The sequence below is a fragment of the Ammospiza nelsoni genome, chromosome 3 (assembly GCF_027579445.1).
Source record: "Ammospiza nelsoni isolate bAmmNel1 chromosome 3, bAmmNel1.pri, whole genome shotgun sequence".
Lineage (NCBI taxonomy): Eukaryota > Metazoa > Chordata > Aves > Passeriformes > Passerellidae > Ammospiza > Ammospiza nelsoni.
The window spans coordinates 41870185-41882580 of record NC_080635.1 but is presented as its reverse complement, the minus strand read 5'-3'; the positions used below and the strand labels follow the sequence as shown (position 1 = coordinate 41882580).

Genomic DNA, 12396 nt, shown 5'->3' with positions numbered 1-12396 from the left:
TATCTTTATTCAGAATTCATACTTGCTGTCATATACCAGTAGAAATTTTGATGTGGAATTAGAGCTACAAGTTAATTGAAGTTTACTAGTTTTTAGAGACCAAGCAAAGTGCTCATTCCTCAATTATAGTTAGTTATGTGGAAGCCATTAAATATTTATGATTTATTTTATGATTTATCATCTATGTTTACCCACATTTGTAGATCTAATTGTATATATATATATATATATATATATATATATATATATATATATGTGTGTGTGTGTGTGTGTGTGTGTGTATAGTGGTGCCCTGAACTGAATGCTAATGGTATTTCCAAAACAGCATGCCATTACTGCTAAAATAAGTAAAATCTATGATCTATCTTTTAAAATATAAGCCAATTGCAGCAACATTTTTAAATGTAGTGCTATAAGTTTGCATGACACATTACCATAAACTCAGAATTAAATGCTACACTGTTTCTAAACACCTTTCAATTTTGAGAAAACCTTGGGACAAATGAATAGAACATCAAGGAGGGAACATTGCTCAGAAGAAGTAATACCTGGGGCAAGCTCTGTTGTGGAGGCCAAAAGAATTATGTTTAAAAGAAAAGGGGGTTGGGCAGGAGGATTTTTTGCTTCGAAGAACAATTTCCTATTTGCTTTCTGTGTATGTAAACACAGCTATGGAAAGACGTCATATAATTTTTCTTGTACTGAATTTTCTATTTGGGCAATGCTTAATAAACCTTTCATTTATTTCCATCTTTCTGTGGTAAGAATACATTAAATCTATAGGGGGCATATGTGTTCTTTTCAAAATCATTGCTGTATTACCTTCACTCAATGCCAGAAAGTAATGAAACTAGAAACTGCTGGGTTGGAATATGTTACCTTCTTATGTTTTTCTAATAAGCTGCTCAAACTGTGTTGCTGAAGAGTAATGAAAAAGTAGAAAGCTTTTCACAGATCACTTATCTGTCTCTTTGTTTCTAAATACTAATATAAGTAAAGTCAGTGAATGGTAAAGTAGTTAAAGTGTAAAATCTGGGCAATCAATTAAATGAATATGTCTTGAGAAGAAGGAGAAAATTTATGTATGTTCTTGCTGTATATTTAATTTGGCTAGGTCAGTGTATTCTAGTATCCGCTGTGTTCTATTAGCCAAGCTTCAAAAAAGTAGTTCAAGTCCTTAATGACAGATATTTTAAGGGTGCTTGTGAGGTACTATGTGTATGTGTGTGTTTGTTACACATTACACAGTGATCAGTAGTATAAACTCTTGTGGAGAAGAAATAGAAAAAAATAAATAATTGTTTTTCTCTTGTTAGCAATTTTCAAGGAAAAAAAGACAAACCACATTTTTTAAAATGAAATTTTCTGCCGTTGCTCAGACCAGAGACTGAGTCTTCTATATTTTAAAATCTGTTCCTGAGTTTTCAAAAGGAGTAAAACTGTTCAATTTTTCCTATGTGTTCACCAGGTGTTTCTCACATAAATAAATTTTAAATGTCTAGGTTTGGAAAGGTCTGCTTGAACTTGGAACAAGTCTCTGCTGAAGTGTTAGTTCTACTATAGTTACACGCACTGAACACTTTTTTTTTTTTTTTGTTTTTCTTGTTCATAGATTTTGTCCAATCAAATCCGGTCCATCCCTTGCACTTTTGAGTACTTACAGGAGAGATTAGTTCCTAAGCAACCTTATGGTGGGCCAGTACCTTTAATCTCTTAAAGTTGTTGATTTGTAAAGTTGGTGCATCAACAACTGTTTCCAGTCCCCCTGGAATGACCTGCCTTTGTTTTTCCATTGGGTTTACCAGAATAGGGTTTGTCCAGTGTTCTTGCAATATAGCAAAGGAAAGTCCACCTTCTCATTTATATTGTTTGCAGGGTTGTGGATAGTAACACTAAGTCCAAGATCTCCACTTAATTTTTTGTTGATTTTGTTCTAAATATTTTCCCTAGCTGTCCACAGCAAAAATTATTTTGATTTTCTTTAATCTGTTTGTTGCCCTTGAGAATCTATCCATTGTTAATTTATTTAAAAATTCTGTTAAGTACAACATTTTGATTAAATAAGGGGGAAAAATCCCTTTAGCACAGCGCTCTTCAAAGCTGCTGTTGAAAGCATGGGAAATAATTTGCAGAATAACTGCACAATTCCCTTGGACTCTTAGGAGATTTTTTATTCAGTTTCTTTGATGGTGGTTCCTTTTCATATGACATGCATTCCTTTCCTCAGAATTGACTGTGGAATCATAGCAGGGTGCTCTGGTTCTTTTTTGATCTGCACAGATTAAATCTTCAAACAGGCTAACCTGCTCTACACCTTTATAAGTTTTGAATATATGAATATTTTTGCTTTGAGTTCTACAAAAATTTTGCTATTCAACCTGTCTTATCAAATTACGATTTTTTTTTCCAATGAAAATTAATTTAACTTTTCTTATGTTCTTGAATTTGGTGAAATTATTTACAAATACAATTTTCATCATATTTTTTGGATAAAGCTGTGAATTTGTCTGTCTCTTTCACTATTGATGATCTGGAGGAATTCCAAGATTCCTTCAGAGAGTGCCAGAATGTCTCATGGGTTCCTCTGAAGGTGGTACAAGAAAAGACATTTTAACTTTCTGATGTTGTCAGCCAACCTCACACAGCCAGGTCATCTTGCCAATGAATGAGGGAATCTTGGACACTGCTAGTGTCTTTTGGATTTACTCAGACTCCTGCTCCATTTGCTTTGAAATGCATGGATTTGTAAAGTTTCATCTGAAGATTTTGAATATTTTTTATAATTCTCCTGCATTCTCCTCATTTATAACTAAAGCTAGGAAAAGCTCCAGATGATCTACAAAGCCAATTTAGGAATAAAAAGGCAAGGAAAATACTTTTTCTTGGAAGAAGAAAAATATGGCTACTCTTCTTCCAGGTTAGGATAATGAGCTATGAGACCATATGAATAGATAGTTTAGAGTAAGATAATGACCTTTGACCAACTTCCAAGAAATTTTGAAGAGCAATTTCAGTCTATATTGTCTAAAAGAATGACCTCTTGGAAAACAAGTAAAATTACTTTCTCTTGTGTCCAAGGTGAAAGCAGTAAACACAAGAGTTAGGCTGAGATGCTGTGGAAATCTGAATGAGATGGTCACAAGGTTCAGGATTCCCAAAAATTCCCAAAAAAGACTCAGAAAAGCATTTAATGATCAGGAGGTGCAAAAAGTTAATACATTCTTACATTTTTGAAGGAGTTGAAGAGTTCTTTGTGATGAAACCTTGTAGACTCATTCATCTGTAAGACACAAGAAACGTTACCATCCTTTCTCATACTGCTGTGTGTATTGAATGTATTTTGGAGACATTGCTACTCTTACTGAAGTCAGGAATCTAGCATTGATTTATACTCAGCCATACCTGTTGTCTCCACCAATTAAATTTAATATCTCAGAAAAGTCTGGATTGGAATGACACAAGTTGCTGAGTCCTTTAAGCCACAGAGGCCAGATATATCAGAAAATTCCAGTACACTAAGCCTCCTTGTCTGCCAGTCCTGCCTGTGTTTAGTGGCTGTGCTCATGAACATATAGGGCAGTGAGATGTACTTTGACATCCTAGTGCTGTAAAACCAATGCATAGAAAGAATGTAGACACTTAGGAATTAATAAACATTCAATTCCCTTACACAGTAAACTCATAACAACAGGAAGTATCAGACTAGACTAAATACCAGCTACTTTAATATGTTCATATGTCACTTAAATTTCATATGACAGCTTTTAATTCTGCTTTACCAGTCTGAATCCTTTCAATTTCTCACTTCCTCCCACTTGCAGATTACATAATTCTGTGCTTGAAATGTCCAGAAGAAAGGAAATTTCATTCATTCTATTAGGAGAAAATTAAAAATTCAGAGAGTTGCACCCTTCACTTCGTTAAATGCATTTAGAATATTGACTAAACACTTAGTATCACTAGCTCACATTCACTAGCAAAGTTACATGAATACAGATATCTTCATGACTGGATGATAATGAGAAAAATTGTGTGTCCAGTTTTCTGCAGCTTCTTTTGCATGGGTCATTCCTCTTCCTCAAGAGAGGTTTTAGAATGTGAAGTAGTGTAAAATTTTTTTCCCTCAGGTAGATTTCAGACCCCCTATAAAGCTTTTAGACATTGATGTGGACCTTCCCTGCTCATCAGTAAATTATGGCTAAAGCCATCATGCAATAAAGCTTCATCCTTCTTTGTGCCAATAATTGTGTGACCTGGCTTGACATCAGATTTTCAGATGTATATTTAGTCAAGTAACCAGGTGCACTGTGAGGACCCTCACTGCTTCACTGGGCCTTAATTGCCCTGACCAGCCTTGGAATCCCACCCATGAACTCTGCTCCTTGCTTCAGGCTGTAGAAGTCTGTAGAAATGAGCTGGCAGAAGCCATCTGAAGTTCAGCAAGGGGAAGTGCAAAGTCCTCTTGGCACCAAATGCAACCCCCAGGCACCAATATATGCTGAGGTGGGCAACTAGGTGGAAAACAGCTTTGCAGAAAGGAGACCAAGATGAACATGAGCCAGAAATGTGCCCTTGAGGCAAAGAAGGCTTATGATGTCCTGGGCGGTATCAGGAGGAGTGTTGCCAGCAAGCTGTGGGAGGTGATACCTTCACTCTGTTTAGCACTGGTGAGGCCACACTGGTTCTATGTGAGCACTGAGGTTCGATAAGATGACTCCAAAGTTGCCTAACAACCTCAACCATGATGTCACTTTGTGATTCTATGAAAATAGCATTTTTTCTTTACTTTCCACAGAAGAAATAGGGTATGGGAAACTTGCTGGGGAAGCTGATGTGATATTGACTAAGACAGCAAGATGTACAATAACAGTTGGAATTGAAAATTAATTTAAAAGGCAGGAAAGGGACACTTGTGCTATGCTGCCAGAAATAGAGAGAGCAGGGAAGAGTTAGTACAGCCCAGTTTGGAACTCTGGGATGCTGCTGTGGTAGTGTGAGGAGGCAGATGTAGTAGGTGCTAGATCACTGTTGCAGGTAATAAAACTAGCAGGGACAAGGTATTAGGAAGAGCTCCCAATACCCAATCCACTAACACCTGTGGTGGTGGGAGCTGCCTGCCTCTGACTTGCACTCTGATCAGCTGAGAAATGGAAGTTCAGCTGTTGAACTATGCTGTTTGCTACTGAAACAGCTATTTTTCATCTCCTGAAAAAAAACCAAAAAAGGCAGTGGGTGCTTATTGGACTGCAGTGAAGATTTGAGGAATATTGAACTACCTGCACATACTGAATTGCTTCAGCTGAATACTCAGCTGCACAATAATGCTTTGATGTATGATCCCAGAGAAAATCAGTTTCACCTTCCTTCAGGCTCTGAAAGAATCTACCAGTAGTATGAAGATAGTATTAGACATTAGGGCAAAATCTCCAAATAGTGTTATAATGCTGTGCCACTATGTTATGATCTCCAAATAGTGTTATGATGCTGTGCCGGAGGAGCTTGTGATCATAAGCTCTGCTGGCAACATATTTTAGCAGAATTCCCACAGCCACAGGGAACTCATCTCATACTTTTTCTCACATTTGCACTTTGAGACCGTAGAATCAGACATGCAATTTGAATTTTGAGATACTTCTCAGTTTGCATCTTCACTGTGAACTAGTTGCTTGACATAATCCTTAGCAAGATACAAATATATACATACTCAAATTTAGTTGCTTCTTGGTTTCTTCTGAACATGAGGATCCCATGGTTTGCCATTTTTTTCCCTTGTAGCTTTTGAGTCTAGTTATCCAGATTCTGAGGGATAAAAGAGTGTCTGGAGTTACTCCAAGTTTGGGACTGGAGGTGCATGAAAGTATAGAGGATGGGGAACACAGGAATGTGGTCCCTGCTGGATGCTATGTTGAAAACATCAGGAGCTCCTATGTGAAGGGTTTGGTGTTGGAATAATGAAATTAAACCCACCTGTTCAGTACATCTAAGGTGGCTGCTACTCCTACTGTCAAGTTAGACTCACATTTTGCAGAGCCTCAGTAGATCTGCTGGTACTGAAGAGTCTGTGGACAAATATCAGAGCACTGGCACAAAGTAATATTATAAATGAAAGTGGTTTAAGAAAAAAACCAAAACACAAACTTTTGTTTGCAGGGTTTTTTTTAATGCATCAAGTAGAACGAAATAGACTTCTTTGTGAGAGTATTCTCTTTTTTATAAGCAGACACACATTCCAGTATCTTTCTCTTCCAAAGACAGAAAAAATAGTACTTTTTTTTCTAATATTATTCAAGTTTTTTTGCAACATAAAAAGATACATATTTTGGAATGTAGACTAAAAGATGTACAATGAAGAACATAGGGAAAACTTGGCTGTTTGCTGTCCCATGCAATTACCAGATGTTTGTCATGGTAACCCCTGAAAAGCTCTGACCAGAAAAGCATTCTTAGGAGGCTGGAGAGCATGCCAGCTGGCCACATAAAACCTGCAATGTCCAAAATAATTTGGATCACCACCTGTTGCTACTTTAAAAAAAATAGAAATTAAAAAAAAAAGCCTGAAAGAAGACAATCCCTAAAATATGTTAAAATCATACACATAGTATCTTTCTAATAATGCTATGATTTTTTTGTCCACTTTTTTCCCCATTGCTGTGATACCTGTAGATATCTGGAGTTAATAGATTGTGTAACAAAATTTCTACTTAATTCTGTGGGAAATTTAATTGGAATCAGTTTTTTTTTAATTTAAATGTGTGTAGGATTTTGAGAGGTTGGGGAAGTAGCTGAACCTGTAATGGAACATATATCCTGATATAATAGAAAAGTTGAATAAGAAAACAATTATGAAAATAGAATCCAGGGTATTGGTTATTACTGCAGCTGCACTAGCACAAGGAAAAGAGCACTATCCTTTGACTGAGACATTGCTTTATACTGCTGTTGTATAGCAGAGAAAACAGCAGTGAAAACCTTAGAATCCTGTTAGTTCTTGTGGCTCTATTTATAGCTGAAATATTTGAGTTATTGGTCACAAATACTGAGGTGATTCTTTTGAAAGGATGTTTTTTGCAGTGTTTTGTTAGGAGTCTCTTCTGTGAAGAAGACCCCATTGAGGAAATTACCTTTTGCAGGCCCTGACAATGAGGTCTTAAACATTTAGAAGTAGTCCTGATGACCAGTCCTCTACTTAAGGAAGAATGGTGAACCTGAAGACACCTTTGAAAGGGACAATGGATATAAATTTTGCTTATTTTTCTCATGAAGAAATTTCTTTCAGATGTTGCTGTTGTATCTCACAAGTATAAGGTTAAAGAGAATTTTTTTCCTCAAATTCTCTATGAAAAGGCAGTCAGAAAAAAAAATTTCCCTGAAATTTGCAAACATTGCAACTGAGACTTGAGGCTAAGTTGTATGAGTTTACTCTACACAATGAATAATGTTGTGTGGATGCCTAACTGAGGAAGAAAATACTGAGGAGACTGAGGTAGCTAGTATTCTCCTTTGCTGTAAATAGGGAGCTTGAACAGAGGCAGGTTAGTCAATAGACCACATGTGGCCATTGGTTACTGAAAGTCTCTCAATAATCTTGGGAAAAAAGGAAGTTGCAAATTGTTTCTACATCTTAGTCAAAGTAATTGGCTATCTTCATAAGTTGCTTCTCTTGAATTGTAGTGTTCTCTTAAGTTGGGTTATTTTAGCAGTTTCAGGATAGTACTTGTCTGAAGTGAAGTGTCTGGTTACTGTATGCTCAAAAGGTCTGTTAATACCAGTAGTTTTGTTATACAGAATACAGTAAAGTTCAGAGTTAGGCTCTATAAAATGGTGTATTTTCATGCATTCAAATGTGTCTCTTTTATGCTTTAAGAAGCGATAGCAATTAGATCTGTCACAAAGTAGTGTTTTTGTTTAAGTATGTGTGTTTTACCTGGGAGAAACCAGCTTGGCATTTAGTACATTCTTACACATACATGTGTGTCTGCAACAGAACAATATGGTATAAAAATTTAGAGCTTTCTGCACATAGGTTCTGTTGACTGAATTTACTTAGCTTCTGTGATTTCACTGGCCAGGAAAATGTGTATGTCACAGGAGTTGGCAGCATATTTTACTATTTCAAATTTGTTCCTGGACCTAGCATACATTAAAAAAAAAATATGACATCTGCATTATGGTGAAGTATGTGAATTTGTTTTGTGAGAAGAGTAGGTTGACAGTAATCATAATACAGACAAAAGAAGAATATAGGTTATTATATGTCTGTTTTAAAATAATTCCTCAAAGGTATAAAAAATAAACTTCTGAAATGAAGTCTATCACAGGTCTGAATGGTGTTGAAACTTGTATTAAAATATCTTTTCATATCAAGGAAAACACTAAATAATATCTTTTTAACATTAGTTTTGTGCTGACTGAAAAGCTATCATGGTTCTTTACAAGCATGTGGTGCTTTTAAGGTGGATATTAATCTTCAACTCATTAAAAACATTATTATTTGTAAATGGCCCAAGTGTGCTCAGCTATTTAAAACTTACTCTACAATGCTTCTTGCAATATTAACATGAAAAGTAAGAAATTAATTCCTTGCATTAATTTTAAATCCATCCCTACAGATAGGTAAGAAGTTATCTACAGTTATAAAACAGAGAGAGAGAGAGAGATAGAGAGAGAGAGATTTTTCACTTTGGAATGTTTGAAAATTGTCTATTACAGCAACCTGAGGAGGTCGCTTGGGGTGAGAGAGATGACAATCTTGTTTCTTGATCAGAAGGCTGGATTTATTGATATATGATGTATAATACATTATAACTATACTAGAAAGAATAAAGAGAGAAGTTGCAGAGGCTTGCTAAGCTAAGCTAAGAATAGAATAGAAAAGAATCTAAAAACAAGAGAATTCTCTGTCCCTGTGTTCCAGAGAGCTTGCCCTGTGATTGGCTCTTAATTATAAACATGGGACCATGAACCAATCACAGGTGCATCCTATTGCATTTCACAGCAGCTGATAACAATTGTTTACATTCTCTTTCTGGGGCCCTTGCTTCCCAGAAGATGCAGAAATCTGAAAGAAAGGATTTCTGTGAAAAATGTCTGCAACAATTGTCTTTCTTGACTTACCATATACAATAAATTAATGGGATAGAAATGTAAATAGGCAACAAAGATGAAATATTCAGATTTGGGTGTAAGAAAAACAAGCAATAATTATTTATGCCATGATTCCACATACTGTGTCTTCATTTGATATAAATAACTTGAGGGAGATTTATAAATCTTCATGGAGCAGACTTTCACAACACCTTCCCCTTAGCTAACCGATAGGCATCACAGCTCTTCCTCTCTAATTAGTAATCGTGTTTCTATCCCTGTAAACTAAACAAGGCCAAAGCATGGGGTCGGTCATTGTCCTGGGGCAGTTTTGTCTGTTCATTTGATTTTTAGTCATTCATGTTCTTTCTTCCATGTCTTCCAGTTTTGAAAATCCTACTGCCGATATATTTAAAACTTTATTTGTGGATTTGCCATAGTTAATTTTTAGACTGAGAAAAACATGATACCAGGAGGATTTCATGAAAATGGCTGTAAAAGAGGTAATTTTTAGTTGGGGTTAATAACACTGGAACTTCTCTGTAGGTGTGAACGTCGTTTTGAAGGGCACAGTAGCCGCTGCTATCCATGTGGAATTGCAGTGTCTCCCTGTGGACGCTTTATAGCCAGTGGGTCAGATGACAAATACGTAAGTAGTTTTTGCTTATTTTTCCTCCTAAACTACAGGACCTACTCATTGTATCTAAAAGAGTCTTTTCAGAGGATTCTAGGATTCATCTTAATGTGGATTACTGGAACCTATGATACTTCTGTATAGTCCATTAACATGTAGCAGTTACAAATGATTCATGATTATTTTGTCCAAAAAATCCCAGAGCAGCTAAATCTTAGCACTCAAAGTAATTGTTAAAAGATTGTTTCTATAGGTTTCCATAATATTTGACTCTGAATTGTCATGTGCCATCAAAGATGAGGAGAATGGTGTTTCCTGTAGCACAGCTTTATGTGTTGTATATATATCTGACCAGTAGGAACTCTGTAACAAATACAAATTAATTTACTGAAGCTCCCAAATACAGGGTGATGAATCTTTTAGTATGGCTAGAAAGCCATGAACCAATGAACCTATCAGCTTAATATACAGGGTGATGAATCTTTTAGTATGGCTAGAAAGCCATGAACCAATGAACCTATCAGCTTAATAAAAAATGAGAAGCCATTCAACTGGAATTAGTACTTTCCAGACTCTTTGTGTGTGTATTTTCTCCCTAGACAGTTTCTCTTCTGAATCAATGTCAGTAAAATTTAATTATTTAGAGATGAATCCTGAGTAAATGTGTATTGATACTTTTTTGAGTTTTCACCTAATTTTAACTCAGTATGCTTGCAATGTCAGCAAAATGTTTTTCTTGCTGTTTGTGAAGAGATGGAAGATTGCTAACTTGTACTATAGGCCTTTGAAACTGGACTGAGGTCGGGCTCATTGCAAATACATCCTTTCAAAACAGCTGGGTAGGAATGCTGTTGAAATTTATTCTAGGTATTTCTAGGTTAATCATCAGAACATGACACAGTTTCTGGTCAAATTCAGATTCAGAAGAGGAATTTACTCTTCTGGCTAGTTTTGAAATACTGGCTCAAATAATGTGTGAAGGTTAGAGATTTTATTGGCAGATTGATGGATGTTTGGCAATTGGTGTTGTGTTCTTGACATTTTCATGATATAACATATTTTTCAAGTTTCTGGTAAATAGCATTTCAAAATGTAGCTTGCAGTACAAAAGAAGGGCTTTTTGCTTTGCCTGTGAAGAAATGCATCTAATATTCATCTCAGATCACGATATATATGATATAGTAATATATTTATTTGAGGCTACTAACTAAAGTTGCTTTTGAGTTGTATAAAAATAGGTGCAGTCAAAAGACCTTTTTGTCTTCACTTTTGCACTAAGGTATTTGTTTGGAATTAGTGCTGATTCAAGAAAAGAAAGACAGCATGATTTTGTCTTAACTCCAAATTCTTGGCATATGGTGGGTCATCAAAGGAAGCTGAATAGCTGGCATGCATCCTGCTCCAGTTGGCATGTGGTCCCTGGTAGGCACAGTGCCAGGCAATACTTTTTAGTCTGGCTCCTGGGTTGGAATTTTGCATAATTTGTGTCCTGTGTCTGTAGAGAACTTTCATTGTTCTTCCTGTCCCCTCAGGAAAACTGAGTTGTTTTTTTCTTGCTTATACTGTACTGTTAGGACAAAATGCAGTTTTGAGGCATTTTTTTAGAAAGCTTCCCTTTGAAGTGTTGAGGCTGGATATACTTTTGTGCTTTCTTTTGAAACAGAAAATTGAATGCTGCACTGAATAGTCCATTCATATTTCTCCACTAATAGCATCCTGACAGATGGCTTAATGTGTGACTGGGACAGTTTTAAGAGTATCAAGGAGTCACATATTTCTGAAGATTATATGAATGAATGTCTATTGGAATAAGCTACATGAAAAAATCAGTAGTGTGGACACAAAGCATTATCTTCAAAAAGAGCATTCTGGAAATAGGTTATGTACCTTTCCATTGAGAAGCAACTGCATCTTCAGTCATCTTGGAGTTTACTGTGGTTAACAAATGTGATTGAAATTAAAGCCAAAAAAGGCATAATTGGAATACAATTGAGAGACATTGATCCTAAACTGCTTTTTGTATTTCACAATATCTGAAACATTTAACAAAGAGGGATATTTTGTATACAATGAATAATAGCAAAATCACATTGCTACAGGACATAGAACAGCAACCCAAAATATGTTATTGCAAAAAAAGGGATGAAAATTCTGTCTGCCTTTTTTTCTACTTTGAGGGTGTATGACCTGTTTTATATAAGAGCTTGATGTAGCTTTTGTGTGGCTGAAGTGGCCACATGGTTTTATGTGAACTGCTCTGGTGCATGCTAGAGTGAGACTTGTAGATACTGTAAATTGGGGTTGAAAGTGTTTCCCCAACTGATTACTCCGACTTCCTTAAGAGAACCTTTACCAAGACCTGTGTAGGACCTGATGGTCTGATAAACAGGTAACCAGAATCCTGGTTTTGGACTGTGATTGTCCTTTCTGTAATTAGTTGTGACTAGCAAATATAAAAGGGGAACATTTCTAATATCAAATCTTCTCTGCATCCTAAATAGCTTAAGGTTACAAGAGAATTTAGACTTTTGCTTAACTGAATACACATAATATTGTAATTTCTAACCATTTTATAAGTGGACAATCTCAGGTTTCTAACTATCAATATTATCAAGGATGTTGGACCTTAATATACCTTAACTGGGTTTAGATTTCCATTTTGCTGGACTCTGTACAGA

The 12396-nt window shown here is 35.9% G+C and overlaps 1 protein-coding gene across 1 annotated transcript in view; it reads left to right on the top strand.

Moving 5' to 3' along the window:
* Positions 1 to 12396, top strand: part of WDR27 (WD repeat domain 27) — a 90667-nt gene that overhangs the window by 30910 nt on the left and 47361 nt on the right. The window contains exon 22 of the mRNA XM_059468750.1: positions 9631 to 9733. Coding sequence (XP_059324733.1) covers positions 9631 to 9733 — 103 coding nt within the window. The remainder of the gene's footprint in view (positions 1 to 9630; positions 9734 to 12396) is intronic.